The following is a 25,048-nucleotide window of genomic DNA, read 5'->3' on the forward strand; positions in this document are numbered from 1 at the left end:
ACGTTGTATTTTTCATGATGTAATTGTCATTTGACTTTTTGACAGCTTTCTCTTTCCCCCTGCAAGGAGTTACAGTCAATTAAACAGACTTTTGCTGTGGCAAAGCTGACCCAGGAGAAGGTTGTTTCCACCCATTCGTTTGCTTTTCCACCTCTGAAATAGTTTGTAAGTCAGACAAAAACTGTCCAAACAAAATACCTTCCCTGGGCTGTTTTCTCAAGCAAAGGATTCACCAACTTCTTCTCTCTCCTCTGTTTTGTCATGCTTGATTTTGTTAGCTTGGACCCAGAGTCCAGATTTTAGTGCTTAATCTGGCTTAGTGCTGAGGCTGATGCCATCAGTTACTATCTAGGGAAGCTTTGCTCTCAAAGCCCCTCCTGAAATCCATCTGAAGTACACCAAAGGGCTGAGACCTGAGAACCTCATGTGGTCCCTGGTTTTGAGATGCTTTCAGTCTAGCAGACATCTGATTTCAAGGAGGCTGAAGTTTGCTGTGCATCACTTGGGGCTTTCTACCATCAAAGATGCATTAATATCTTCACTTGTAAGAGTGTTCCTGATGCAGGTTAAGGGACTTCTCTACTCATGTTTGGAAGATGGAGATCCCACACAGTGTTTTGTCTGACATTTTAGTGGGTGATTAAAGGCTTAATTCATCAAACAAGGCATTCATCTGAGGCCCTTAAATTAGGGGCTAGCATGTTGATGGCTGCTTCTCTGGTGAATGGAGAGTGTTGGGGACCTATGAAGGCAATGCTACCCACCTCAGAGCCCCCATGCCCTCTGGCAGTCCCCATCTCCCTCCATTGACTCCAGCAGGGAGACGAGGTTCCCAGCACAGGCGCCTGGCTTAAAAAGCCTTTGGTTAGGTTGGGATGAATCCGGCCCTTTGTACCTGTGTGTGCTGGTGCCAATACTGTAAATCCTCACTCAGTCAAGGACTTCACTTATGCAAGCAAATATTGCCATTGGGTTCAGAATGTGCTTCAGGATGCAAACTGCACAGAAACAGCCCAAAAGCTGAATAATGCCTATTATTCATTGTAGAAGTGCCACCAGCACCTCTCCGGCAGCAGCCGATGGGCAGTTTCTCTGCAAAATGCACAGCTGGTTGTCTAATTATTCAGGGCTTTTAATTAGAAAGTGTGCCCCTGTTTTACTGCTGGAGAACAGCTCAAGTGGCAACTTGGACCAAATGGATTGCTTGTTTACCCTTCTCTTTGAAACCTGAAATGTGTGACCACCCCAAACCCCCAGTGCAATGTTCTGTGTACTAAATGAGGCCCTGATCTGATGGGAATGCCCATGGGGACAGCTTTTGTGTGAGATTTGGGGCTGAATTGGGCAAAATTGGCAACTAAACAAATAGTCTTTGGCAAAAAAACCCCACCAGTATGCTGTAAGATGAGAAAACAACAACCCCCAGTTTGGTCATGCAGATACCTGGCGGGGTTTGCTGTTGACAGTAGCTGAGCCAGATTTTTCTCTTGGAGTTTTGGTTAAGAGGTGTGTCCAGTTGTGTGTGCTTGACTTGGTGAACATGAACCTCTCTCTGTTCTCCCACTGTTGCTCTGGAGCTCTTGCCTTCCCCTTGGCCAACTTTCAACAGGAAGGGAGGACAGTGCTGCCATAAAACCTGGTGAGTGCGTGAAGTTCCTCCAATGGCAAACACAGAGTTGTTTCTCCTCCTGGGCAAGTGCAAGTGTCTCTTCTGCCTCCTGGCTGAGGGTTCAGACTGCCAGGCAGTGATGGAGAAAGAGAAGAAGGGGAATTACTGCCTTTTCTGATTGCAGCTACATCCAGGCTCAGTCTGGCTCTGCAAAGGCACCAAGTGTTTGCATCAATCTCAGAGTGAGTTTGTACAAGATCAAGAAGGTGTTTGAGGGTGTTATTGGACAAATATTAACTATTTGCTTAAAGGACAACCCCTGGCTTGAGAAAACTTGCTCACCTAAGCCCTCAGAAGAAGTGAAGGAGCAGATTGCACTTTAAGCAGCCCAGTTGCTTTGGATAAAGGCACATTCTGTACAACAGTTGCTTTAAATACTTCATTTAGACATTGTAGGAGGACCAAAGCTAGGAGCCTGATGGGGAGTCACCCCAGCAAACTTTAGATGCTGAAGGTAGCCAACTAAGTGAGCAAACTAGTCCCTCTAAATTCCTTCTAGAATTAATGAGGAGACAAATATTCCCCCAGGGCACAAAGATCAGGGGTGGAGCTGCCCTCCAAGAACCTGAGGTAGTTAGTCCATCCAGTGCTTACAGGTGTGGGGCTGGCTGGGGAAGAGTGTCAGATGCAGAGCACCTGGAATGTTTTTAACCACTCTGAAATACAGAAAGGATGAGCCTTACCAGTCTAAGTGAGAGGATCCAGGGGTCTGAGAGGTAAGGTTTCAATCATGGCTGGACATGAATGAGAAAATGCTTCTTCTGGTTGATGGCAATATGATTTTAATCCCTTTTCCTCTGGTCAGTGCAGTTTTTTCTGTCCTGATAGCAAAAAGAAAGTGACTGTAACGAAGCAGATTTCCTCCAGAGAGAAAATTCTGTGTGTGCCTGTGCAGTCCCAAGTGTTGGTTATGGATCAAGCCTGAGAGAAGTGAGAGGTTGTTGACAGGAGATATTTTTCCAGCAGAGGGATCTAGAGGAAGGCCCATCTGGAGTGGTCAATGATGCCGAAGGATGACTTGAGTTCCTGAAAGCTGTGTTTCCCCCCACATCCCTATTGGCTTGGGTTTAACAAACAATATCCCCTCTCTCCCAGGCCATATTTTGGACTTGGAATGAACCCATTGCATTTCCTCCCTTTCAGATCACCCAGCTAAAGATTGAGAACAACCCCTTTGCCAAAGGCTTCCGTGGCAGCGATGACATGGAGCTCCACAGGATGTCCAGGATGCAGAGGTAACGTGTGTCTCCATCGTGGGCACCTGCTCAGCACCACGAGAGCCACCTGGGCTTTGCTTTGCATGTTTCTTGTGGCCTGAGCTAAGCCAGGACTTAGTGGCAGTCCCTTTTGTGGCATCTGCATGTGTGTTTTACGTCAAGCTGTTGAGATGTTGTCAGGACGCGGGGCCAAAACTCAGGGCTTCCTGCTCTGAGGTGAATGCCTTAACTGCTGGGTATGGAGGCAGAATCTGGCCTTGTGGGTTGTCCTCTTGGCTTCAGGAACCTTGTCACTTCTTCCTGATGTGTCCCCATCCAGTAAAACCTCTGACTTTGTGCTAAACAGATGTCTCTGCAGCTGCATGTAGGCTTAAAGCTGTTTAAAGCAACAAGAGACTTGGGCTATCTCTGAGAAGCTCTGGCCATCGGGCTACCGTGGAAGAGCTGTTGGGTGTTTCTTCCCTAGGTGGCAGTTCTTTAAAGACAAAGCTCACAGCCTTGTGCAGGGAGCAGGTTTGTTGAGGATACTGCAGGGACCTCTGGAGATCTTGGTGTGGACACCTGTGTTGTGCTGCTTTTTGGCTTTCAGAAGGTCTTTGGCAGGAGGGCAGCATTTACCTGGCTGGCTCAGGACGTGCAGAGCAAGAGCATAGGTGTGATGATCTCAGGTTGAAGGAGGAAGGTATTAGAAAGCATTGAGACCCCAAGGGCTAGGTGGCTGAAGGAGGTCTTTTTGAATCTCTGGTTTGGATGCAAGTACTTAAGCTGAAACTCAAGATGAAGTTCTGTTTAAAAATCCTGTTTATAGTCCTTTTCTAAATGTCAGGTCCTGCCGGTAATTAACTTCGTGCCTTTCACTTCACTTGGAACGTTGTCCGTGTGTCAAGTTGCTTCCTGGTGCAAATGTTTTGCAGGAACAGTGCCATACCCATGATTATAACTAAGATGTAGATGCTCAATATAGCATTTTCCACCCAGGAGAGCAGGAAGGTCTCAGCTCCCTGGTTCACTAGGACCAGCAGAGTTGGCTCTTGGTGTTGTGACCTTCTGCTGGGAGGGCTTTCTCCACCACCCACCTAGGAGCTGGCTGGAGTTCAGATGCTGGTGTAGCTACAGGAGTCTGTTCTGGTTGCCACAGCTGATGGCCTGAGCGTGGCTCTTTGTGCAAATCCTGCCAGTGGGCAACAAATGCTGCCTGTGATGCTGCACACGCTGACACATGGAACCCTCCTCCAACAGGCACTGGGTACAGCTTTGGACTCCTGGGTACAGGCTTGTACTCCTGGGTACAAACGTTTTCAGGCTCAGACCCAGAAAAGCCAACATGTATTTATATACATATATATTTAACACTTACCCTTCTCAACCTAAATCATCTCTGTGGTCTTCTGAATGTGCCCTATGTTCCCTGCCTGCCCTTTCCAACGACGACACAGATCCTGGCATGACATGTCAATACTTATTTATGGGTGCATTACCACTTGAAATAGCTTTTTCCCCCTACTCTCCCTCCTGTACCAGCTTCCCAACCTCTACTGGAACTTGAGTAACCATGTCCCCTGCACGTATTTTTTGTTGCTAAACTACCCTTTCATTGCAGTCAATGGAAAGATTTGAAGGTTTACATTCATCCTGGGGTTGTTTTGAAGCAGGAGGGAGGAGGTAAAACAGTGAGGACTATTAGAAGGGCTTCATGCCATATGAAGAGTGTGGCATCTAGCCATGCTAAGCCTGTGCTTAAAAAACCTTGCTTGGCATTTTTATGTGGGCCTGTGGTTGTAGTTGATGCTACAGCAAACAGAAACACAGAAACAGTTGGAATATGTCCACTCAGACCTGGCAGGGTTGAAAGGGTTAAAGCCCACAGTGTTGGCTTTACAGGATAATTTCTAATGCTTAATAACTTCTCCTCTGGACTGATAGCACAGGAATGACTGTGTACCTCTACACAGATGTCATGTTTTTCCTAAGGGAGAGCAGGATAAGATTATTATAGTAAAAGAAAGACCCATTCAGGGTTGAAAATATTAGACAAATATGTGCCCACCTTTGTGGGTTTTTTATATAGGTATATCCCTGAATATATACCAAATTTATCCATAAAATATCTATGAAAACATATATAAAATAAACTGCATCTATAAGATAAAGAACCATTCAGGATTATGTTAGAGAAACACGACCTACCTTTGTGGGCTCGCATAAGTTTAACATATAAAAAATATGTTAAACTAGAACTGAATCTATATAAATGGGTTTTTTTGTATGAAAATACATGTGTGCACATGTAGGGCAGTTGTTTCCCACTGATGGACCCACTCCCAGCTGGTAAGTAGGAGTGAGGTCTGTCTTGGCTTTAGGGAGTGATGCCCATTTATGCCCTTGGAGAAGATGGTGGGCTGTATTTACAGTGCTCTTCTTTCATTATAGAGGAAAAAAAGAGAAGGAGCTGGAAAACCCACACTTGTTTGAAACAGAGCACAGCCTTTTGTACTGGAAACTGGTGACCTGACATTCATCAGGTCATTGATCATCTCATTAAGGGGTATAACCATGGAGGGGATGAATTTTTCATGCTGAGGAAAGCCTCAGCACCTCTGTGTTTTCTTTATTCAAATCCCAAATGTTTCTTAATTCCCTGCATGAGGTTATTGCAGAGAGGCATCTCCAAGCTGAAAATAGTGTGGGGAGAAGCACAACAAGGCAGAAAAGGCTGAGACTCAGCAGCTGGGTGGTGTATGAGTTAGCTTGTGGCATCTTATTCTTGGGGCACACTGGCCCTAGCCATGGCTGGGTTCTAAATGGTTTCACTCCCCTCAAAGCAGGTCTTGCAAGGAGGTGAAGCAAAAGTAGGTCTAGATGCTGGTGGATGCTTGGCCTGATGATTTGTCCATTGAAGACCAAATGATAGGGACTGAGAGGAAGAAAGATGAAGTAGAGGAGAGAGACAACTTCCAGTTCCAAGAGTGAGCTCAGAGTGAAGTTTTGGGTGCCTTGTTGAGGGCTCTCCCTTCATCTCAGCTTGTCTCCACGTGCTCTGGCCATGTGCTGTTGACCTGAGGGGCCTCTGAGGACAGGAGCTTTGCCCAATGGATGAGGATGTCTTTGTGAGTCCATCTCTCTCTGTGACTTTCTGCTTTACAAGACTTCTATGTTGTTTTGTTTTCTCCCACTGTTTCCCAGAAGAAAAGTCCATCAAGGTAGAAAACTTGATTCAGTAGTGATGTTGAGCTTTCCAGCAGCAGATGAGAACCTGCCACGAGCTCCAGACAGATCCAAATTCCAAGTGAAGACAGACTTGAGATACACATTCATTTTCCTTCCATTGCTTTTTCTTTCCCGAGACACACAGGACCCCTTTTAGGGGTAAAGAAATGATGTAGCTGTGTGATGCTGGGAGTTTTAGGCAAAGTATTCTTTTGGATCTCTTGCCCCTTTGTACTGTCAAAATGTCTTTTGTCTCTGCTTAGAACTTCTGCCTGTGCCAAGGGGAATTTGGTGTGGAGAGCAAGAGCAAAACACACAGCAGCAATCCACAGAGGGGGAAGTTTGGGAGGAGATTAAGGGCTCTGCGTTGCAGATGCCAGTGTAGGACTTTGCCCTTCAAATTCTCCATGTCAGAGAGTTGATGGAGCTGCACTAACAAGCCATAGCTGTTGGGGGATTTGGGTGGTTGCATGCAAGTCGTAGCTTTTAGGGGTTTTTTTGCAATCTGTGGCTGCCAAAAGACAGCAGGGGAGAAGTGTTTGTGGGTCTGGGGCTAGTGCACTGTGAAAGAGCCATTCTGTTCAACCCTTTAACCAATTTTTGCTGATCATCTGCAAGTCCCATTGTCTTTGGTGGTTATTAAGGGTGCTGAAGAGGTTCTGGAAGTCTCAAGCCCTAGTTACTGTTCATTCAAATTAGTGCAATTGAGCCCTTGAAGCTTCTTATTGGGAAAGCTTTTTGAGAAGAAAGATGATGAAGTGAAAGGGTGGCTCTTGGCTCCTTTGATGAGTATCCTGGGCACTTTCAAAGTGAGACAATGATCCAGAATGATCCACTTGACACAGAAGAGTGGCAGTGTAGATTGACCTTATGTATATGTGGACATTATGCATATGTTTTCTCTGTCAAAGCTCAAGAGCCACAGTGTGCTGCCTCTGTCATTAATCCACAGTCATCTTCCTGTCTCCAAAGCAATTATTCCCAAGGTTTCCTGGTGTAACTGAGAACAGAAACTGGGCCAAGTGCCAAGGGTGTAAAATCAGTACCATCATTCAGAGCTGGCATAATCATAGAATCATAGAATGGTAGGGTTGGAAGGGACCTTTAGAGGTCATCTAGTCCAACCTCCCTGCAGAGGCAGGTCCAATGGAGAAGATAATGCATTTTGGGGTGCCCTTAGAAGAAATTGGATGAGTCTCTAGACTCCCAATGGGTTGTTTCCTCTAGCATGCTGGCATCTGATAGACACCAGTCTGATTAATGCAAGGTCTTGGTCCACTGTAAATGACCTTGCCCTTGTTGGTGCTTCTTGTTGTATCTTTACATCCACTTCCAGTTCCCATGTTCTCTGTCACTGTAATCTCCTGAGAGCCACATGCTGTCTGAAACCTTTTCAGTGTGAGACACAGAGTTACAACATCTGTTGGAGAGATGATGCTTTCCTCCAGCAAGTGCCCCCAAGGACATTTTCCTGGTCAAAGCCCCAGTGGAAACTAGAGGCTTGAACTGTGTTCTATAGGATTTGATGGAATTCAGATGAAATCCAAAATAAGGCTCTACAGACTCCAATGGAGGGTATCCACAGCTCTTTTAAAGTGAAAATGTCAGCTCAAGAAACACAGGGTAGCTACTATTTCTTCCATTTCCCCTTTTTTTGGGGGATCTGCCCTCCAGGACCTGATCTGCAGAAGCTCAGCCCAACATGAGGGGATGCTGATGCTGTCTCTCTTGGCCAACATCCATTCTCCATCCCCCCTAGAGTTCCTCTTACTCCAGCATGAACAGTGGGATTTGCCTGCTGGAATCTCTTTAATTGCCTGATAATGATAGCTCTAGATCTCTAGCTGCTTCTTTTCACTGCTGGTTCTTGGGTTTGTTGCAGTGATCCGTGCTGCTCAGATTAACTGCACGGTTAATCAGTGGTGGAAGCAGTGATTAACATACTGTGCATGCACCCAAGCCAGGGTTGTTGGACCACATTCTGGCAAGAAGGTCAGGACAGTTGATATGTTGGTGGAGAAGGCTGCAATGAATGCCTCCCATACTTCTCAGTGAACATTTTGACTTGTGTTACTAGACATCTAGCCTAGGGTGTGATTTTCTGTGCAGTTGGCCTCCAGTCTGCATGCAGAGAGAGCTCATATCTGATGGTAAGGAAGTGCTCAGGAGTTCTTCTCCTACCAAGCCCTTTCCTTCTGTAGCTCATCCATTTCAGACTCTCCAGACAGTCTGTTGAGAGACTCTTGGTTCAATTTTATTTCAATATGCTGGAAACAGGCTGAAATGAATGCACATTGACAATTGGCAATTGTTTTCTGGTTTATTTTTTAGTTCCCAGGAGATGGTATATTTATCCCAGTCCTCTTTCTTTCCAACCCCCTCCTCTTCCTCTTTCTATATCTGTTATGGCTGGCTTCCATTTCTTTGCTACTCTTGAGTCTCAGCAGGAAGGACAACAATTGGTGGCCTGGGAAATATAAACCCAAATGCCTCTGAGTTATAGTTGCACATCTGGAGTTGGGGTCTGACTCTGCACCACTGTATCCAAACGTGCTGGGTAGGAGGACAGCAAGCATTTGTAGTGACTGATCAAGGAGGAATGAAAATCTCCTGGCATTTTGGCAAGAGTGGAAAGGAATCCCTGTGTCTGGCCACTGATATATACCTCTGGCCAGGTTTTCAACTAGGAATTGTACCTAGACAGTACCTAGCCTCAAAGGATACTGTAAGAACATGGCAGCAGCAAACCATGGGGAAATCCTCTTCCACCTTGACATCTAACAGATATCAGTACCATTCCTGGGACCTGACATTTGATAAGTCTTTTGAAGCCTTGTTACCATGAGCTGAGGCAGAAATATGCTGCAGAAACATCACAAGCCCTTTCTAAAATCATTTGCTTAGGGCCAGTGTGAGCTGGAAGTTTCAACACAGAAGTTTCCTGGTTATAAAATGTGGATCTCCAAAGTGATTTTAACAAGTGTGTTTTTTTTGTCTGACAGCTGCATTTTCTACACATTGGCTGGTGCACTGGGAAACAAAAATCCATTCAATGTTATTACTCTCTCACACTGTAGTGATGAGCAAGAAAGTGGGCTGGATGTCACTCTGTAAAGGTCTCTGTTGATTAGGGATTTTTTCCTCCAGTTTTTACTAGCTTGCAGAGGCCAACAAGATTTTCAGGTCTGAGATTACAAAACCCTCTTGAATTTGCCCCTGTGAACTCTTTGTGAGATGTGAGTTTGTGGTGTAAGTGATGTTACAGGGCTCCTGAGTCGGTCATGGGGAGGGCATCATGTGAGGATGCATCAGAGGGGAAGATGTCATGAGAGTCTTGTTCTTGAAGCTGGAACACAAAAAGTTCCATTGAAACATAAGAAAAAACTGTTTCAGTGAGGGAGCCCTGGCCCAGGCTGCCCAGGGAGGGTGTGGAGGCTCCTTCCTTGGAGCTCTTCAAGACCCATCTGGACACGTTCCTGTGTGACCTGATCTAGGTGACCCTGCTTCTGCAGGGGGATTGGACTGGATGAGCTCTGAAGGTCCCTTCCAACCCCTACCATTCTGTGATCCTATGAAAATGAGACTGAGTCTGCTCATTCCAGCTGGCAGAGCGCTGAGTTGGTGGAAGAAGTGCTTGGGAAATGCAAGGAGGATTCACTAAGGGCTCTAAAGAGGAATGTGTGTGCTATTAAGAAACAGTTTATACAGAGCTGGTGTCCAGCCCTATGGGTCTGGGAAACACCTAATCAGGAAGCCAGACTTCAGGACCAAGTGCCTTCATTGTAGACTTGGACCTCATCCCTTCCACCAAGCTTTAATGAAAAACCAAAGGAATATTGTCTCCTGGTGTTCTTTCAGCTGGAAGCCCAGTGGTGCAGAGACTGGATGGCACCTTGCACAATGCTGCTCCTCCTTTCCTCCCCTTTCCCCTCTGCTATTGTAACACACCAAGGATGGTAACTGAATATTCATCCTTAGTCTCCAACAGGCTTTAAATAGACCAGTGACAGCTTCCTTCCTTGTGAATTCTTTCCCCAACCAACTTTGGGGTTTTTTTTCTTCTTCTAAATTTACAGTTTTTAATGCAAAAAAAATGTAGCTTATTAACACCCTCATGTAAAACTAACTCACATTCTGGCCCAGGAACAAAGCATCCTCTCCCTTGCTGTGTGGACAATTTCCTACTTTGCCTGTGTTAAGTTAAACTTGAATGCTTTTGCTTTCCCTTCCCCATTTCTACTTTGCTGCAGTTTTTTTGGACAGAAAAACATCTGGACACAACTGCCATTAAAGTGTGGCTCTGGCTTCCAACTGGCTGTTTTGGGAGTGGTGAATTCTAGGCACTGAGAAAAAGGAATCTGTTAAGTTTTGAAGCCCAAAGGGTGAACTAAAAGGGTAGCTGTGTATATTGAGTGGGCTCATGAAATGATACAAAGGTTTCAATAGTCATCTTGCTATACAAGGTATCAAAGGTAGATCTTTGGGTAGAGCTCAGCTCCTATAAGGAAAAAGGTAGAAATGCAGAGATACCTGCCTTTGTGTTTAGAAAAACCAGCAGAGTGAAAGAAAGAGGTTATTTTGTTTCCTTTAGAAAATATTTTCCTTCCTCTCCCTCCTCAAACAGTTGAGTTTTTGGCCAAAATTGCACCCAATATGTTTTGACTGAAATGGAAATATTTCAGTCTGGAGAGAAGTCATGGAGATACCTCCTGGGAAATGCTGTTTGGAAACTTGGTGTCTCCAACCTGTTCCCTCTCCAACGTGCCCCTGCTTCTGCTGAAGGCCACAATCCTCTCTGATGGCCATGGAGGCTGTCACATACCCTGGTAAATGCAGTGTGAAAGCAATTTGGTCCCCAGTGCATAAAGGGAGTGTGGGATCCTGCCACCAGCTATGCTGGCACTTGGAGAAAATGTTGCTGCTTCAGCTGTACATATCCTTTATGGAAAGAAAATGCTGCTTAATTTTATCAAGAAAAACCAGTCAGGTTGTGAAATCTCCCCTCTCTCAGCTCTCCAATGACACAGAGAAAAGTGTTGATTTAGGTGAGAAGTACCTGGGATAGGGATGGCTTCTTGGTGTTTGTGTGGTGCTTCACATAGTGAGGATTTGATGTTGATGGGTCCCTTGTGAGCTACTGTAAGAAACTGCCATGCAGAGCTAACCCCACATCCCAAAGAGACATCCAGTTCTTCCTCCCTTGAGGCAGGGAGAAACTGTGAGAGCAGTCATTTCTGCATCCTCCAAACAAAAAAGCCACAGAGAACACGGTGTGGCATCATGCTGTGGTGTGTCCCTCCTCTTCCATCACAGCTTACAGGTACCTCACTGGAAAAAACAACAAAAACAACATTTCTGTCATTTCTTGGGGGATTGGGTGTTGGTGGTGTGAAGCTGAGGAACAAGGAACCAGCCAATCCATGCACCAGCCTCTAATTAAGGAGGAGAGCCAAGGGCTCTCTATATGTCACTCCCTAGCAGATTTTCTTCTTCTTGGAAGAGAAACATGGCAGGAATGGAGCTTTGGGGTGTCATGCTGGTACTATTTCCAGGAGGATTGCTATGTGAAGGTGAAGCATGACAGGAGCAGACAGCTCAAAACCATGACCTGGTAGGGCTGGGAGATGCCATAGAAAGTTTGAAAGTCAGTATGAGGTTTGAAGCTCTTGATCTTCCTGAAAAGCTGCCAAAGCTGCCCTCCAGCAAGAGGGAATGGAAATGCTAGTTCTGGATGCCTACAGGCAAAGAGGTCCTCAGAAGCCCACCATACACCCTGGCATCCATTGCTGTCTTGCATACCTGACTGATAAGTCTCTGTCTCCTCCCAGTCCATCTCTCTCTTGTTCCTTGTGCACAGCCTGGGCTTCAGTTCTGGGAAGAAGCTGGCCAGCCAGCCCAAGTGGGTATAAAGCCATGTTCCTGCTGGCCCTGAGGGGAGGAACTGCTGGGCTTCCAGGGGAAGAAACCCCACCTTTGGAATAGGCTCTCCTTGGCAAGCCACCAGTGCCCAGGCTCTGGAAAGCTTTCGTGGCCCAAAATGAGAGACAGATTTATTTGGTTTTGAGCTCCTGGGTGAGTTTCCCCCTCCATTACAGCTTGTTTGCTGATGTTTCTGGCAGGCACCACAGCAGTGGTTTGGATGAAAGCTCCCTGCTGTGAGTAGGTTTATATAATTGGTATTGTTAAACTCTGGAAATGAAGTTCTGAGCTGCTGCAGCCATAGGTCCCCTCTAAGGGACACAGTCAGAGATTCAGGCTCCTCCTCCATGTGTGAGTGGCCAGGGGAGACTGTTGATGGGATTTAAGGATCTGTCCTTGATCCCACATAATTGTTTTGGGTAGGTGAGTAGTGCAACTCAAAACCAGCTTGATTCAATGGTTGCAGCCCCAAAGAAGAAGGTTTGTGTTGCAATCTGGGCTCTGGTTCATGGCTGCTCTGAGCTTGGTGGCACTTTGTGAGGTGCTGCTGTCCTACCTGATCTTTACACATTTTAACAAGCCCTTGGGTTCAGGAAGCATCCAGCTGTCTTGGAGACATCCCAGGAGGGGGGATTGCCTTTCATCTGAAGTCTCTGAGAACCCCTGCTCAGCTTTGGTTCTCTTCTCTGCAGACCAGGAATAATCTTGCCCAGCCATGTCGCCAATGTGCTCAGAGAATTGTCTCCAAACCACACTGTAGGGTCTTGCAGGAGAGGGGATTTCCAGACAGTGTTGGCAAAGCATCCCTGCTTTAAACCAGATTTCAGAGCAAGGGAACAAAGCAGAGTTTCCATCAGTGCTCACCCTCCTAGCCTGGCTCTGCTGAGGCTCATGGCTCTGGCATGTATCACATTCCCAGTGATCTATTTGTCTCTTTTCTGAGCGGTCTGGAGTGGAGCTTATTCTCTGGTCCAGGGATTCCCTCATCCAGGACAACCAGGCTGCAAGATCCTGGCAAAAAGGAGTGGGGGTAACAATCATAAGGGGGAAAAGTAGACCTAAATATTTAATCTACCTCTAAGTCAGCTTGGCAGAAATGGGGGGTTGTGCACACGTGCACATCTGCACATACAGTATAAATAACACATCATTTATACATGCTATCATCATATGTAAATATAACCATGGTGTACTTCACTATAAGTGCATATATCTGTTTTAGGTATGTGTGTAAAACAGTAGTTGTGGTGGAAAACAACTACTCTAGAGGGAGAGACACTAAAAGGAAAGTGAAATGGAAGAGTGCTGCACAGATGAAGAGTGATGGGTCTGCAGTCACCTGGGAGGGATGTCTCTGTTGCCCTGAAAGTCTAAACAAATACCATGACACTAATGTGCTGCCCTAATTTATCAATCCACTGATCTATTAACTGATTGCTTTTCTGCCTTGTTTGTTTGTCTGTTTCTTTGCTTTTAGTAAAGAGTACCCGGTTGTTCCCAGGAGCACAGTGAGACAAAAAGTGTCCTCGAATCACAGCCCCTTCAGTGGTGAGACCAGGGTCCTTTCTGCCTCCTCCAACCTGAGCTCCCAGTACCAGTGTGAGAACGGGGTGTCCAGTACCTCCCAGGACCTGCTACCGCCTGCCAACCCCTACCCGATCTCCCAGGAGCACAGCCAGATCTACCACTGCACCAAGAGAAAAGGTCAGGCCTTGGCTGCTCCCTGCTCAGTGCTTTCCCCCTTCCCAATGTGTTTCCTGATATTTCCCCTTGCCCACAGGCTGGATAACCCTAACCTGCCTTACCATGACACTTGAGGATGGGTAAGGGATGAGGGTTGTGTACTGGGGCTGGCAGCTCCTCCAGGCTGGGCTGGGAAGCTCCTCTCATCAGAATTAGCCTAAAATGCCATCTCTGTGGCTGGGCTGGGACAGAGCTGTCTGTAGGAGTGGCAGTGCCTTTCACCCACATTGAATCCACATTCAGTAAGATAGCTGGTGCCAGAGATAAAGATGACTTATCTGTTTCCATAGCCCCTTAATCTCTGAGTGGAGATACCCTGACAGCTTGGATTTTACACAGTTTTCAACTAAGAGTCTCACAGCTGGGGGACAGTTACCTGTCTGCAGAAAGCAGTTCCACTTCAATACTTGGTCTAATGAATGGGGTGTAGGCTTGAAAATCATGATATCTATGTTTGTTCCTTTCTGGTGCAAATGACCTGCTTTGACAGAGCTTGAGGGATCAAACTGAGGGCTTTACACTGCCTGCTCAGCTTGTCCTGGTGTGAAGAGCTCTGTGATATTGGTGGTTAATTGTTCTCAGACAGGAGTGAGCAATCTGGGAGAGAAAGGGAGAGATTGCAATGGGGATGCTTAGATACAGGAGCACTTGCAGGATTGAAATAGCAAAAAGCTTCCCATCAGCCCAGCCTCACACACTCAGAAGAAAATAGGGAGCTTCCAGGGCTGAGTGTGACTCTATGGGGTGGACAGGAGATGGTTCCTGCCTACATCCATTCTCCTTTCCCCTATATTGCATGGGAAAAGCTAACAGCAATCAGCCTGCACCATGGCATTTGAATGCACCAAGAATTTCTCCAGCCCTGGAGCAGATCCCTTCCTGCTTCCCTGCACTGTCCTATCAGTCAGCCACATGTCAGTATTTTTAGAAACATAACCCTTGGGGCACTGGGATGTGCAGCCTAGACACACAGACTAAGGTGATGGATGCTGGGAAGTGCTGGCAGATGAGGCAGGAGGGCAGTGGAAATCTCTTTCACAGCCTTGATGAATCCCCTGAGTGTTGTAACACTGGGTGTTGTGTACCAGTACATATGCAAAACAAAAGGGGGGAGAAATCTTTGCATATTCCTGAGGTTGGGATAAGCAGTGGAAGACAGAGGCAGCGTTTGCTGACCCTACAGCTGACCAGGTGACTCTTGTGCTCATATAGAGTGTGTCAAAGCTGTGACTGGAAATGAAATTGAAACCCTAGACTTGAGCTAGCTGTAGGGTAGGGAATAAGGAGTTGCAGTGGCCTCCCAGAGTGTCCCTAAAGGTCAGAGGTGGGATGTGTGGCCCTTGTTGATGTGGGACTGTGGGTGTGAGGTGCTGGGATGCAACCAGGTTGTCCCAAAGCCCTGCTGTTGGCCATGCAAAGGCAGCTCCCATTCACCCTCGGTGTCCTACCATCCCTTCTCAGTGCTCCTTTGCCCTGACAGCTGAGCTCTCAGCTCTCCTCTTCCCCTTTGCAAAAGCTAAGCAAAACAAGCTGGCCCAAACCCTTTGGCCAATGTGGGTCTGCTGCGTGTCCCCGCACCGCAGGGCAATTCATCATTCGCCTCCACACTGCAACGTGATAAGGAATCAACAGAGGTTTCCTTCCAGTTTTGGGATTCCCACTAAGTGGTGTCTCCATGGGTGGTTTCCCTCAATCCCCCAATTATCTCACTTCCTCTTATTGTCACAAAAGAGACGACTATCTGCCCTGTAATAAGCTTTCCCCCTCCTCTCCCCACCCCTTTTGGCCTGCCTGGCCCTTGCAAAAGTGCAGGAGACTGGCAAAAGGAGCCCTTGTCTGAGTCCAACGGCCCCTCATTATCTCTGTGATGGCTTGAGTGGCACAAGCAGTTAAGGGCCTTTTATCAAAGCCTCCAAATGCTTTAATCAAAGAGAAGCAGCGTCCTGTCCCGATACCACCGGCTTCTTCCCGTGAAGCTGCACCGTCTAGAGAGCCTGAAGCTCTGCTTTCCTCCCTCTGCCTTTCCCCCCACACCCCCACCCACCCCATGCATCCAGTAAATCGAAAACAGCCATCAAGGCTTAAAGAAAAGCAACCCAAAGTTAATGGGAAACAGAGAGCCAATGTGAGCTGCCAAGCAGCGCTCTGCAAAGTGAAATTGATAGTGAAAAGAAGTCACTGGAGATGAGCAATTCTGTTCAGATAAATCAGGATGGGGTCCAAGGTTTCGTTTCAAACTCTGACTGAGCTGGGCATTTTCTTCTAGCAAGGATCTTCACTGAACTTGGGGAAAATAACCTCACCTAGAAGGTTCCTCTTTTCCTTCAGTTCTGAGTGTAATATTAAGCTTTCCTTCCCAACTCTCTTTCTCTCCTGAATAACTTTTAACAGGCCTCACCATCTAAGAACATGAAAGCAAGAGTGTGTTCACTCCTGATGCACCTCCAGCCATTTTCTGGACTGGAAGTGCTCTTGATTTTTGCCTCAGCTGCAGTCATTGAGGGTTTATCTCAAGCGGATTATTTCCTTCCCCCAAGGCTGTGGTTACAGATAAAGTGTTTGCAGGGCCAGAGGGCAATTCAACTGGTTTTGAGACCAGCTGGTGTCTGTATCTTCTGCAGCAAATGCCACCACTAGTTTTCAAGATAGTGTCTCAGGTATGTCTCCTTCCAGCTTTGACATCTCATGATGTTTCTCTTGCATCCTTTTTAATTAGGAGGTCAAGACTTGGTTTTGGGCTCAGTTAAGAACAGGTCTCTGCTTGAGCAACTCAAAGGCATCTCATTCAACTTCTACTTCCTCGGTGACCTAAGACAAAGATTTAGCTCTGTGGTTGACAAGTGTTGTTCTCAGCTGTCAAGTCAAGATGGATTCACTCTGGAGATCTGATATGGAGCTGCATTAGGGGAGAGCAGCAGGGCTGCAAGGGGATGTTATCTCTGAAGGCTCCTCTGTTTCAGGGAGGTGATGCTCTTCTGGGTGAGAAAGGAAGGACACATCCCAGAGCCTCAAATCTGGCAATTGCTGGTGTGCAGGTGGGAGTGAGGGGTTGCAGCATTGGGAATGATTCCAGTTTGGTGCAACGGGGCCACTGCTCCAGGCACCTTCTGACCATGTAGAACACTGGGGAATGGCAGCTTTCAATATGAGAATCCTCACACCCCTGCTCCTCACTGAGATCACTTGTGGCATCACACAGTCACTGGTCTTGAGAGGATGGGTTAACTCCAGTCCTGTGTCCTATCAAGGAGCAGCCTCAGTTCCTGATGTGGATTTTCAGGCTGCAACAGAGGCCAGTTAGAGCCTTGTCTCTTTTTCCAGTTGTTTTCCACTTCTCCCTCTTTCATTGTTGTGCTTGGAGAAACCCAAAAGGACTTACCAGCAGGCAGTTTGCTTTCTGTCTTTCATATTAGCCCCAAATCACAGTTAAGGCATTGGGACTTGTTTTCCCTCGTGTTACCCTCTCTCTCAGGCTTCCTGTGAACTAAAAAGCCATCTCTCTAAACCTCTGCTCCCTCCCATCCTTACACAATCTCAACCACTTGGCAGATTTCTGGGATGCTTGTGATGCTGAACAGGAGGCAATTGGAACAGCCTCTCCCTGGGGAGGTTATAAAAGTTGTCACGTTGGCATGCTGAGGGAGAAGAGGGATGTGGCAGAATCCACTGGCTTCAGCCATCAAGGACCTTCAGACACCTAGCTTCATCATGACCCTGACCATAAAGAAGATCTCTCTCATCTCCTTCCTGCTGTGATGAGATGGAGATGTGGTGGAGATACAGCAATGTCTTTCCCCATTCTCCTCCAGAACAGGCACTTTTAGGGTGGATAGACCACTTTGTTGACTGAACAGGTTTCTCCCTCATCCCACTCAGCTTTTCTCTCACTCAAAGAATCTGTAGGGCAAAAGTCAAGCTGTCTTGGAGGACATACTTCTTATCCTGCTGATGTTAGGAGACGCAACAAATTGGCCAAGGCTTGAGCTAAGCTGCAGCCAGAGGTGTTTGCAGCTTGGATTGATGCAGTGGAGCTACTGGGATACCTGAGGTGGAGAAGAGCCTTCCTGCATGGTGAAGAGATACTCAGGGGTATGATGTCCGCCCAGGTTTTGCTGTGTGGCTGTGCTGCCTGTGGCACTGTAGTTCCAGCAGCTTCATTCCAGCATCCCACCCTCCCATCAGGAGGGGCCTCCCGTGCCTCTGCAGGCAGTGCTGGCAACTCACTGAGCCTGGAAGAGGTTCCAGCTTTTGGTATTGGATTGTCTCTGCCTCAAACTCCCTTCTCTGTGTGGCAACACAGCCACCTTGCAAACTATGTGACTGCTGAAACAACTTTGGTTGTGTGTCCTAAGGATGTGTGTCTTAGTTGACCTTAAGGGTTGTTAATTTTGACTGATTCTGCCCTTTTCCTCTTGGACAGCCCTTGTCACTCTTGCACACTGGTATTGGCTCTTTGAGCTCAAGCTAGAAACCAGACTGGATAAACCAAGAGTGTTAGTGATAATCACCCATTGTGTCTGCCTCACAAAGTTGGGATGAACCTCCTGTAATGCCCTGGAAGTGTGGCTGACACCAGCCGAGTCCCATTCTTCATTGTCTTCTGTCCTGGGGAGCTGATTGTCATGAGTTGGAAAGGAGCTCTCCTGCTTTACAGCAAGGGAAGAGGTGAGCCCAGTGCACCCAGAACTCCAGAGGTTTCTACATGTTTGCATTTCATTCTGGACAGCCCTAATCTTGGAGATTGGGAGAAATTCCATCTAAAAAGCCATTTGTGTGGTATTTCCAACCCAGCTGGAAGTAGTAAATACCGGAAATCTTGGAACAGCTCCTTCATCAGATAGATCATCAAATTCCTTGTGAGGGAGCCAGTTTCCACCCCATTCTGCAGCCTCCGTTTTCCTTGGATCCTGCTCACTCAGAGCAGCTTCTCCCCAGTGTTGGCAGCTGCCCCTGCTTGGCAGGACCTTTTGCTTTTTGATGTCTGTGCAGTATTGGAGGGGCTGAGCACAGGAGCTGATGGGCCACCCTTGGCTTCCACAAATAGCAACACACAGCAGAGGATGGTCAGCACCTCCTGGGGCTCAGTAGCAACAAGAAAAGGGTGAGGAAGTGTTATCAGGGAACCACTATCAAGAATCAACCCAGAGCAGATCAGACATCTGCTATGTCCTGCTGATGCTGAGGAGATGAGGGGAGCTTCAGGAAGAGGATTATGGTCTTGGGCTGGACTGTCCAGGCTCCAGAGCAGGTGGGGATGAATTGAAACTGCAGTCTTGAGCATTGTGTTAGAGCTCTGTTTGACTTGGCCTCCTTTTGCCATTCTCTTAATTGAAAATGTCCCCTTTCCATCCCCAGATCTGCTCCACACATGCTGGGGATGCACTTCATCTGTTCTGTGTCAGCTCTGGTCTGCTCTGCAAGGAGTGCTGGAGTGTTCCCAGAGATGGCCAACAGAGCTGGGGAAGGGGCTGGAGCACAAGTCTGATGAGGAGTGATTGAGGGAATGGAGGTGTTGAGCCTGGAGAAGAGGAGGCTGAGGGGAGACAGCAGCATTCCCTGATAGGAAGCTGCTGTGAGCTGGGGGTCTGTCTCTGCTCCCAAGTGACAAATGATGGGACAAGAGTTGTGTTAGAAGAGGTTTAGATTGGAGCTGAGGCAGAACTGTTTCCCTGAGGGGGTTGTCAGCCCCTGTGCCAGGCTGCCCAGGGAGTGCCCGGCCCTGGAGGGATCCCAAAGCCATGAAGCTGAGGTGCTGAGGGCCAGGGGTTAGTGGTGGGCTGGGCAGGGGGATGGGAGGGCTGGGACTGCAGGAGTTGAAAGGGTTTATCTAGCCAAAATGATTCTGTGATTGTATGTGTGGTGGGACAATGCCAGATAAGAGTAGAGAGCCTGCAGCAGTGTGAATGCATCAGCTGCCTCTGGTCTGCATCATCCTATCCAATGATGAAGATGGACTGTTCTCTTCTTGCTCCAGTACTTGAGGTTACATAGATGGGAGAATCACCAGAAAGAGGGACCAGAGGGCAGGCAGAACCTGTTAGGGTAGGCTGTAATCATTTGCTAGTGACTATGTCATCTTTGCAGACGTGTATGGCCCCTTACACTGAAATTCTGGAGCAATGATGCCCTTTGCATGTATGACATCAGTGAGCCTGGCTCTAGAGAGACCAGCAGAGTGATTGTGAGGGCTCACAGCAGGAGAAAGGGCACTCACAGGGCTTCCACTGAAATCCTGATTGGTTTTGTTTTTTCCCCCTTCACCTGTGATCAGTTCTGGAAGTGGGTCTGTGACGTTGTGGCTGTGGCAGGCACTGGAACGGCTGGGCTAAGTGGAAAAATCAGCAACCTCAGGTTGCAAGTCAGGCAAATCTTTACACAATGGGAGAAAGAAAAACCCACCCTAGAGTTTGACTGTTTTGTGTTGTATGTTTAAAAAAAACTAGAACTAAAACAAACAGTCCAACCCCAAGCCAAGGACTCCCAGTGCCAGCAGAGCAGTGCGGCTCGATGCTGAAAACTTTATTAGCAGAACAATGCTTCATTTTACAAGACATTGTTTTTCCACCCTAGTGCTCTTATTACTCAGTGGTAGCTTAGGGATCCAAAACCTTTAAGCTGTCTGGAAAAGCTAGAGCTCAGGCTGCTCTTCCAGATGTACCTCCTGTGATAGCCCCGTGCTCAGGAGGGAGCTCAGACCTGTGCTTCCAAGCTTTTGTCTTTCAAGGGGCTGCATCCCGTCCAATGCTCCTGCATAAAATGAACCCAAGGAGGATTAAGGAGGGTGCTACACTTTTGCATCTCTCTACCCACTGTTTCAGCTGATTTAAAGATGTGATTGCATTGCTTGCTTATCCCATCCTACTTTTTATCCCTGTTTAAGAGAAGGCAGAGGTGGAGGAGAACTTGATTATCAGAGCTCTGCACTGCTGGGACTAAGCAGCCAGATTTGGCTGTTGTCAAGGAGAAAGCATGAATGGGACTCTGGCTTTCCAGCTGAATTTATAGGCAGCTGCTCTTCAAAAGCCAAAAGGGCCACGAAGGGGAAAGTCCCCATGGTGTGTGCCTCAGTATCTGGGTTGTCAGGCCAAGACTGCCAGCAGCAGTTGTTCCAGTTGGACCTGACAGACACCTGAGCGAGAGCAGTGGGTCATTTTACAAGCAGAGTGGGTGCAGCTTTCAGGATGCTGTTTATAGCAATAAGGGGATGCATTTGTGTGTGTTTAGAAGAAATAAAAGGTGCCTTGCAGTACCCATCTGCACCTTGTGAAGCTGAGATATGGGCATTGGGGCTGGAGCAGCCCAGCAGCAACACCTAAGGTTGTTACCAAATGCTTCCTGGGGGAGAAGATGCTTTTAGTCTTCTTATTTGTGTGTGTGTGTGTGGAATTGTTGTGAGCTGGTTTTGAGTTGGGTTGGGTTTTTTTTTCACCTTGTGTTTTGGAAGTGAAAGAAACCTGCATCTCAACATGTGTTGGTTGAGGAAACTTGAAAAGGGGCTACTTCTTGAAGTGTTCTTTCAAATATTCCCCCTGTTGAAAGGGTGAAGCCAAGAAGGCTTTAAAAGAAGTGAGATGTTCTTCTGCCTACACCAAAACTCTTGTTCTTGAAGCAGCAGCAGAGTTACTCTGGGTCAGATTCAACTCCCCTTCACTTGCCTTGCTGTCCTTAAAATCTCTTGAAGTGCTTATCCCTGGGAACGTTGCCACTCATTCCAGCAGAGCTGGTTTTCATTTGATGACCCTGAGAATGAAGAAATGAGTGCATATTCATTTTCCCTCACCCCTAGAGATTTCACCTAAATTGTTTATCTTCTTCCCTCTGCTGGCCCTGCCTGCTGCAGGAAACAAAGGGCTCTGCAAGCTGTGCCTGCTTGCTGCTAGCTGGGAAGTTGTACTTTTGTTTTTTGTTCCACTTGGCTCCAGCACACAGCCCTGTGTGGATTTCTGTGCCCAGCTCAAGACTGGGGTTGTAAAGCTCCCAATCTGATTGTCTCAACTGTGCCGTGGCTGATGTTCTCCAAGGGGGAGACTTTTATTGTGTTCTCCATTTAGTTTCATTTATCACAGCAAATATGTCAGTGTAAAAGCTTTTAGTGACCAGCATCAGCTCTGAGTCCCTCAAGTGGGAGTGGGGACTTCTGTTAGGTGAGCTGTACCTGCAGGCAGATGGTACTTCTCTGGTCGAAGTGCTGGCAGCAGAAAGGAGATGGGGAGCTTGGTGGGGCATCACCAAGGTGTGGGGCATCACCAAGGTAGGGGGCATCACCAAGGTATGGGGTATAACCAAGCAAGCTAAGCATTTGGATTCCTCCAGCCTTGAATTTTCCTCCCAGAGCTCCTAGATAATTCCTTCACCAGTCCAGCAGACAGGGCCAAGTGCCAGACATGGGAGGAGACATGATCACACTGCACAACTCCCTGACAGGAGGTTGTAGTGAACTGGGGGTCAGTCTCTTTTCTCAAGTGACAGGACAAGAGGAAAGGGGCTCAAGCTGCCCCAGGGGAGGTTGAGGCTGGAGCTGAGGCAGAACTGTTTCCCTGAGAGGGGTGTCAGCCCCTGTGCCAGGCTGCCCAGGGAGCTGGGGGAGTGCCCAGCCCTGGAGGGATCCCAAAGGCATGGTGCTGAGGGGCAGGGAGTAGTGCTGAGCTGGGCAAGGGGAGGGGAAGGGGTGGACTTGATAATCTCCAAGGTCTTTTCTGACCAAACAATTCTGGGGCTTGGTTTCAGCAGGATTTTTTCAGATCAATTCTAGGGAAGAGATCTGGATTCCCACTGACATAACTGAGAAGTGTCTGCATCAGCTGTGTGCAGACTGTGTCCTTGGTAAATGAGGATGCTGGAGAGGGAGGTTCAGCTGAGGGCACAGTATTGGTGTTTGCTACCAAGAGTTTTCTCTCCCAACAGATGAGGAATGTTCCACCACCGAGCATCCCTACAAGAAGCCCTACATGGAAACTTCACCAGCAGAAGAGGATCCTTTCTACAGATCCAGTTACCCCCAGCAGCAGGGACTGAACACTTCATACAGGACTGAATCAGCCCAGCGCCAAGCGTGTATGTATGCCAGCTCTGCTCCCCCCACGGACCCCGTGCCCAGCCTGGAAGACATCAGCTGTAACACATGGCCGAGTGTGCCATCCTACAGCAGTTGCACAGTGTCTGCCATGCAGCCCATGGACAGGTTACCCTACCAGCATTTCAGTGCCCACTTCACCTCGGGGCCACTGATGCCGCGGCTCAGCAGCGTGGCCAACCACAGCTCCCCCCAACTAGGAGACACCCATAGCATGTTTCAACACCAGACCTCAGTTTCTCACCAACCCATCGTCAGGCAGTGTGGACCTCAAACTGGCATCCAGTCCCCTCCCAGCAGCCTACAGCCTGCAGAGTTCCTGTATTCCCACGGCGTGCCTCGAACCCTTTCACCCCACCAGTACCACTCGGTCCACGGTGTGGGAATGGTGCCAGAGTGGAGCGAGAACAGCTAACGAGGCAGGCAGGAGAAGTGCAAGAGCATTGGTTATGGGAAAGAAAATAAAGGAAAGGGAAAAGAAATGGGAAAAGGAAAAGGAGGGGGGATAAAAAAAAATGACCCTGTTGATAAGAAAAGGGAGAGACTCCTTCAACTGAATGTTCACCGACAGCACTCGAGAGGGATGGACACTGACTGAAACCACAGATGAAAGAGTCATCAGCCTCGCTGTGTGACTTGTGCCCTCCCCTCCCCTTCTTTCTTTTTCTTTTGTTTCAAAAGGAAACCCATCAGATTGGCACACTTCTGCCCCACCACAGCCCCCAAACCTCCCGTTGTGTTGCTGCCACCGCCAGCCCTGAGCCCTCGTTTTCCTCCCCTCACCCCTCCCGCCCTCCTGCTCTTTTTGTTCTCCAAGGGACACCAAACTCCTGCTGCCTTTCTTGACACAGTCAGAGTGCTTGAACAAAAACAACTAAGATGTTACTTTTGTTTTTTGTGGTGTTGATGTTGACAATGTTATATAATAAATAATAATATATATATTTTCTTTCAATTTTCTCAAAGAAAACAAAAAGCCACCCTCCCTTTTTACCAAGGGGAGATGTTGGAGTGGTGTTTCTTCCTTTCTCTCTTTCTTTTGTTTCTTTTCCTAGTATTACCATTGTTACTTTTCAACAGAAAGAGGTTTTTTCCCAAAGCCACAGCTAAGAAAAGCAGGTACCTACCTCGCCCAGCCGTTGTGCCCTGAGTGAATCACTCCTTGCAGGGTCCTGTGTTTCCTCACAACTGCCGCAAAACATGTATCTGCAGGAACAAGGCTCATCAAACTCATCTTTATGATGAGGTGGCAGAGCACTGGCACAGGCTGCCCAGGGAGGGTGTGGAGGCTCCTTCCTTGGAGCTCTTCAACACCCTCCTGGACACGTTCCTGTGTGACCTGCTCTAGGTGACCCTGCTTCTGCAGGGGGGTTGGACTGGATGAGCTCTAAAGGTCCCTTCCAACCCCCACCATTCTCTGATTCATTCCCACTTGCATGTAATGCTCTCCCTCTTCTTTCCCTCCCATCTCCTGCTCTTTCCTGGCCCATCAGCTGTCTCTGACAGAAGCACAGGGATATCTTTCAAACTTGAAAACATCCCCAGCTTGTCTCCTGCCAATTTCTTACCAGCATGTGGAAAGTGAGGCTCTGAGCCAACTGTGAGGCCAGGGGAGGAGAGGATGCAGACAGCAAAGGGACAAAGGTTGTGCATAAAAATGGTGGGGATGCTTGTTTGCAACCTCAGCCTTTCATTTGATTGTGTGTTCTCTTAATTCCTCCCTCAAAAAAAACCCCAAACTAGAAAAAAGAGATATTGGTCTGGGAATACGAAGTGAGATTGGAAGTAAAAGTGCTTAAAAGGAGCAGAAAATGACCCTGAGAGGCAAGAAGAGAAGGAAAAAAACAAATGAGTGCAAGTAAAAACGTCTCCTGGCAGAATTTTTCAGGTGTAAAATTTCCTGGTACTATTTATTTATACCTGGGAGTTGAAATAACTCAGTTACATCATGACTCCAGCAAAGCTTCCAAGGGGTTCCAGTTTTTTCCTGAAACAGAAGTTTATTGTCTTCTTTTTTCTTCTCTCCAAGCTGTGCACACTCTATATAATTGACATATATTTTTAATTAAAAGGAATTCTAATGAACCAAAGAGGTACAACCTGTGTGTCAGCAACTGGGCACGTGAGTGGGAATGTGTGGGAAGACTGGTGTGAGTGGGAGGGGTTGGAGACAGGTACCCCAAAACCATAGAGGATAAAAAAGAATCCCTCACCCAGCTA

At 47.5% G+C, this 25,048-nt stretch overlaps 1 protein-coding gene across 2 annotated transcripts in view; it reads left to right on the plus strand.

The window, feature by feature from the left end:
• TBX5 (T-box transcription factor 5) overlaps window positions 1–23,679 on the plus strand; it is a 40,948-nt gene extending 17,269 nt beyond the window's left edge. For both annotated transcript variants that reach the window (XM_062010011.1, XM_062010012.1), the window contains exons 7-9: window positions 2,813–2,904; window positions 13,490–13,716; window positions 22,660–23,679. In XM_062010011.1, the coding sequence (XP_061865995.1) occupies window positions 2,813–2,904; window positions 13,490–13,716; window positions 22,660–23,243 (903 nt within the window). In that variant the 3' untranslated portion in view covers window positions 23,244–23,679. The remainder of the gene's footprint in view (window positions 1–2,812; window positions 2,905–13,489; window positions 13,717–22,659) is intronic.
• The last annotated feature ends 1,369 nt before the right edge of the window (window positions 23,680–25,048 follow it).

The sequence above is a fragment of the Colius striatus genome, chromosome 17 (genome assembly GCF_028858725.1).
Source record: "Colius striatus isolate bColStr4 chromosome 17, bColStr4.1.hap1, whole genome shotgun sequence".
NCBI lineage: Eukaryota > Metazoa > Chordata > Aves > Coliiformes > Coliidae > Colius > Colius striatus.